This window comes from Pterocles gutturalis, unplaced genomic scaffold (genome assembly GCF_000699245.1).
Source record: "Pterocles gutturalis isolate BGI_N339 unplaced genomic scaffold, ASM69924v1 scaffold36080, whole genome shotgun sequence".
Classification (NCBI taxonomy): Eukaryota; Metazoa; Chordata; class Aves; order Pterocliformes; family Pteroclidae; genus Pterocles; species Pterocles gutturalis.
In genome coordinates, this window is record NW_010139423.1 from 1266 (window position 1) to 7380 (window position 6115).

Sequence of the window (6115 nt, forward strand, 5' to 3'; positions counted from 1 at the left end):
CGCAGTCTGATTTTTCCAGCTTTAAGTAGCCACCAGCTTGAAACCTATAGAAACAATTTAAAAACAATATACCCAATGACAAACTAATTCCAGAGATCCCAGCCAAGCAAGGGCAGGAAGAGCCCTCCAGGAGAAAGGGGCTGACAAGAGCATGCTTCACTCTACAGGACCACCTTTCTCAGGAGGTGGCAAGGACTCCAATCGGATCAGTAACTTCATCTTTTAAGACTAAAATTACATGCAAGGGGGTGATTGGCCTTCTGCTTGGCTCCGAAGGAGACATGATTCAATCTAATTAGGGTTTCAGACATCACCTGCATTTACTCCTTTTAAATTTATACCACCTCTCCATACTGGAACTGTCTCCTCAGTGTACCCCGGCTGAGCCATGTGCAGGACATGGGGTTACAGCGAGCGGTACTCTAACGATCCCCCTCCCCTGCCTCACGAGGACTTGGTTTGGTAGTCTCTGGAGAACAGCACAATCCCCCCGGGTGTAGGCTCGTGGAGGAGTAATGGTGGGAACATGAAGACAAGATATTTCCAGCAGGATGCAATAGCTTGGAAATGCTGTTGATTCATCTTTGTTCTTAAATGAAGAGTACTTTTTTTTTGGGAAAAAAACCAAAAACAACTGTCCGAGAAATATTCCATCTGTAGGTATTTTCAGGGAATCCCCTGAGTTACGAAAAGTTCAAGTAAAAAAAGAAAAATCAGCCTATAATAATTTTGTATATAATGACTGAACTACTATAAATCCACAAGCAACAGTTCAGACACGGTGCCTCCAAAGCGTTCATCCCCTCCCTTCCCCCGCCAGGCACGAGCTGCCTCTTGAGGAGAGGTGGAGGGGGAAGCCTCTTCCCCACCTGACTCAGCTCAGGCAGCAGGAGACAGAGCCCAGAACTACTGCTGAGCGCCTGCAGCAGCTGGAACGGGCATCCCCAGAGTGGTGGTGGCAGAAATGACGGGCGAGCCTGCTAGAGGTCCAAGGGGTGAAGGTGTTGGCACTGAAGAAATCCCTGGAAGAGAGACAGGTAAGCAGGAATTAGAGTGAAACCATCGCTAGCCAGGACCACTCAGCTTCTGAAATGAAGCGGTTATCTTTGCAGGTCGGTTTGCTGCCGCATTGTTACATTTTCAGAGCTGCCAAAATAAACTGAGATTAAAAATCTGCTACTGTCCTCTGCAGCCCCTGAAAAGAGCTCAGATTTGTACACAGACACGTGTCACTGGCGGGCAGATGTATGGCAGGATCACTGTCCTTCAAACTGCTGCCAAAAAAATCCAACTGCAAAGCACTTTTTAAAACGGGACCAGAAAAGCAGGTCGGGCAGCAGTGAAGCCTTATTTATCATGCTGTCCCACCCACCTCTTTGTAGCCCTCCCTGTCCTTGTCATTGGTCCCAGGAGATGACCTAACGCCTCACCTGCAGAACTCACCCTCCTGGATCCTCACAGGACATATAAACTTTTTAAAACACCCCGCAACAAGAAGAGTCAACAGCAGGACTGACCTGACATCATACTCGCACTGCTGACAGGAGTGCTGCCACCCGGCATGTTGGACGAGCCCATCCGAGCTTGGTCTTTCACGATGGGATCTAGGAAGAGCACACTACCCTCAGGCGCCAAGTTGCCAGACAGCAGCTGAAGCACACAGATTGCCTGTGACCCCTGTGCTCAGCCAGCCCTGGCAACCTGCCTACGTCAAATAACGTCAACCATCATCTACCGCAACACAGAAGTTTCCACCAACTCCAGCAGGAAGCACCCAAGAAGGTACCAAGGTAATGTGATCAGTGAAATCTACTTAAATGATGCGTTTTGGAGTTCAGCAAACAGTAAAAGCTGAAGGAAATGAGGGTGATGTCCTTTCTGTGCTAAGCAACTGAATAATTGCATAAAGCCAAACCCAGAAAATTTTTCGAGCAGAATTATCACAATCATGTCACGTCTCTAGACACATCCCACAGCAGCCTCCAAGTTGTAATGGGTGGCACTGGAGCTCCTCGTCTTCTGCAAGATGTCCCCAGGTTACTCACTCTTTGTTTTCAGCTGTGGGTAAATAACACTGCCATCTGACCAGAGACATCCCCTTCCTGCCTCCCACACCTACTGCATCACACGAGGGAATTTCAAATTCTGCCCTTCCTCATGCCGAGTTCAGTACAACCTCTCTCTCTACGTGGACACAAGTTAATTTAGCTGTTTGTCCAACTCTCACATTCCAAGCTCTCAGCTTTACTAATGCTCTTACTTGCAAAACATTTCACTGGAACTTTTGCCACAGGTAGAACACAGTTCTATACTGTGTGTTAATTATGTAAGTCTGTTCAGCAGCAAGAAAAAAAAAAGAATATGACTGAGCAAATACTCATATTGTGCATTGTTACAGCTGTTTCAAATACCTAAATATCAAGATTTGTGAAAAACAGCAAGCATTTAAAAACATTTACTAGTGGAAGCTACATTTTTGCTTGCAAAACCAGACCTGAAGATACCATTCACTAAGGTGCATATTTAGCAACAGAAGGAGTTAAAAGTGCCCGTTTCTCAACAAACCTGCGTTATCTGGTTTTATCAAAACACAGGAATCCATGTACCCAGACACCTGCTGAAATTGGCATGGGTGTAGCACCAGAGCTGCTTTAACATGGTGCTGCAGATTCACTGCCCTGACAGGGGCACACAGCACCTGGTTTCCTTGGCCGGTGCAGGTGGCAGTGCCCTACTTCATTCACCGCACAGACCAGCAGCCTCAGCTCCACTGCAGTTATTTGCAAAGACCAGGCTTATTGCGTTGCTGTTCTTAGCTCCTATCTGCACAGCCTACTGGAACGGAGATTTCCCAGAGGCAGAGGAAGAACTCTGGACAGCAGCTGATGCCAGCAGCTGATACTTACAGAAGTAGGGGTGTTCCATGGCTTCTCTTGCTGTGAGTCGTGACTGGTGATCATATCGCAACAGCTTGTCTAAGAAATCCAGAGCTTCTGGACTCACCAGATGCTGGTTCTCACTGTGAACAAAGCGCTCCCATCGCTTACGGGAGTGTCTGTAGAAAAAAACCATACCCACATCAGGCTGGGCAGAGGACATCAACGCCAAACTTCAGTGTTTTAAAGAGCAAAGGCTGTGACAGATGTCTGTCTCCGAGGGGGCCGCTGCGGGTGCGGCAGCAACAGGGCTGAGCCACGGAGCAGCAGTACACCGTGTCTCCACGCGGCGGCACAGCCGCCACAGCCCTGGACAGCATGAGGACTCACACTCAGAATGGATTTACAGCCCTAAAATCCCAGCCTCTGCTTTCTTCTTATGCCCCCAACAACAGTTCCTGGTAGTTTTGGTATGTGTCACACAAAATAGCTGAGAGAAAAAATATGTAAATGCTATCTAAAGCAGCAACTGATTTTCTGCACTGTAGTTCTGAGAAACACTCTTCTGTTTTTTCTTCTTTTTTTCCCCAGAGTACTGGAGAGAGAGCATTTGGCCTTCATGCTTTATGCTCTAGCAGTTCATTTATTGCCTAGATGACATTTAAAAACCTTTCTTCAAGTCCATTTGCAGATAAAGGACCATGGGAAGCACTGGCCAAAGGGATCAAAGGCCAAAGCAACAGTTCTCAAGAATCTTGGCTCTGATTTCTCCCATAAGCGTAAGTTTTTGTTTACTTCAAGGTCTGTTGACAAAGCAGTAGCTGTCTGGGTCTGACAAGAGCTCACGAGCTACCCTGGCCCTTGGCTCACCTGCCCAAGATGTCATTGAAACGCGGATCCAGTTCAATGTTGTATTTGTCAATGTAGTCATACAGGTCTTCTGTTCCCAGCACCTTGGCTATCCTCACCAGCTGGGAACAAACAGAACAATAAATCACTGCGGCGAGGGCATGACAATGCCCGAGCCCACGTGGAGATACAGCAGCACACCCCCTTGGGAGCCTGAACCTGGTCTCAGTGGGCTGAACCAGCAGCCACAGGGTCACCTCGTGGCTCCAGCTTCCCCAACCACACACGACCACAGGCACCATCAGCACAGTCGGTACTTAACCCACGGCAGCCAGGAGGGAGCTGCACATCCCAACATCACTAAAACTGGAGATCTTGTAAGACTAACTCCCTTTGTAGCAAGAAAATAATCAAAACAGGGTGGTAAGGCAAGAATATGGGGTCAAAAAAGCAGAAACTCTGTAACTTGCACATGAAGGGTGAAGTGCCAACCCGGAGGGCTCTGAAATGAAGGTCTGAGAACAGAAGGTCACTGTTCTTCAACGTCTGCATGTTAGTCAGATGCAGAGCACATGTTAAAGGTTTGAGTACAAACATTTTGGTGTAAAGGCAACATATCAAATTTTTCAGAATCTACATAAAACCGTGCCAAATTCAGAGTTTCAATACAGAGGGGAGGGAGGGTGGGTAGTGGTGGGGGCTTTCCACATAACGTAACCTCAGGAACAGTTGATGTATGTACCAGAACACACCACCCTTAATATAACTATTATAACTTTTTCCCAGATACCTGCTGAGGAGCTCGTAAGTACAAAGCACTGTAAATCTATTTCTATTTAATTGGCTAGATAATCTTGCACATTTGAGAAAGGAACATGGCTTTAAACAGAGCAAAGAAGCCATCAGAAATGTTTAAATTCTTTGGATCCCTTGGCAGAAGTGTAAGCAGGAAACCTTCACTGTTCCAAGGGAACAGAGTCTGTACATGACCAGCTCTCACCTGATCATAGTTGTCATGCCCATGGAAAAATGGCTCCTTCCGGAATATCATACTAGCCAACATGCAACCCAAGCTCCACATATCCAGACTGTAATCGTACATCTGCATAAAACCAGAAAGATAAATCAATTTCTAACGAACTAAGCAGAAGAGACTCCCAATATTAACAGGCTCCCGCTCCCTGCGGTGATACAAACGTGGCCACGTTGTGCTGGGAACAGACTGAAATATCTTCATCACTAGATCACTGGTCAGTTACTCCAACTGGGATACAGCGATTAGCAGAACAGTAGGTATCCTATTTCCACCCTTTTCCATTAAGATATTAAAGACCAGTGCCTTTTTTCTGTTTCACTGTGGACTTCAATGTTATGAATCATGGAGAAACATGTCTTGAGAAGGGGAGCATCACATGCAGCAAAAGGAGAGGACTCCATAAGCTGCACAGGCAGGTGAGAAGTGTCTTCACACAGAACTGGCACGATCTGAAAGTCACCAGTAACACTGTGATTCCCAGCCCACAGCATTTCTATAATGCAAATTGCCATCAAACATGGGGATGTTTTTATAGCTTAATTTAGAAGTTCATGCAGTACTAGCTATTCCCACAAGGGCTTTGTTTCATTCCTGTACCTTACTGCAAAAGCAGCCTTGCTAAAAAAATATTCAACAGTATTCCAACATCCATGATTAGAGTTCTGCAGCTCTTCCTCATGTCCTGACACTGCTCATTAGTTTCTTTAATGCAATGGCTCTATAGCCACTGCCTTCTGGATGGACATTTTAGAATGGACTATCTTCAGCTTCAGGTCTCGAGGTATCTGAATTTCTGGTTTGCCACATTGAAATGGCACAGAATTTCCATATACAAGTCAGTGATAAATCCTGGTAATTCTTACCTGATAATCTACAAGGAGTTCAGGTCCTTTGAAATATCTGGAAGCCACTCTGACATTGTACTCCTGGCCGGGGTGATAGAATTCAGCCAAACCCCAGTCTATTAGTCTAAGCTAGAAACAGTAGGAAACAAAGAAAAAAGGCTCAAGGGATGCTCCAGTTCTGCACTGGCTGAACCACACTACAGGTGAGTTTAGTTTGAAGCTTCGTTGAGAAGGCTTCTGTTTTCAGTTAATTTGAAGCTGCTCAGAGTATCTGTTTAGATGTTCTCCCCACACCCATGGTCACCAACCGGTCTAAACAAAACACCTCTCCTTACCAACCCTATTTTCCATAAAAACTCAAGAAAATCAGCATACAGATTTCATTTCACATTTCTCCACACGACTGAAGTGCAGCCCCCCCGAAGATGTCTGGTAGCAGCACTACACAGGAGTACCCATAAGGATTTGGGTTTGCTAAGAGAAAAGCAGGCCCCCCCTGCCCCCCAACC

The 6115-nt window shown here is 46.3% G+C and overlaps 1 protein-coding gene across 1 annotated transcript; it reads right to left on the reverse strand.

Moving 5' to 3' along the window:
* Positions 1–713: 713 nt before the first annotated feature.
* Positions 714–5735, reverse strand: CSNK2A1 (casein kinase 2, alpha 1 polypeptide; the record flags this gene model as incomplete). The annotated part of the gene is made up of 6 exons (XM_010083343.1): positions 714–1022; positions 1518–1604; positions 2907–3055; positions 3747–3847; positions 4726–4827; positions 5625–5735. Coding segments are annotated over 6 exons (666 nt in total), but the record flags the coding sequence as incomplete, so codon positions are not given.
* Positions 5736–6115: the final 380 nt, after the last annotated feature.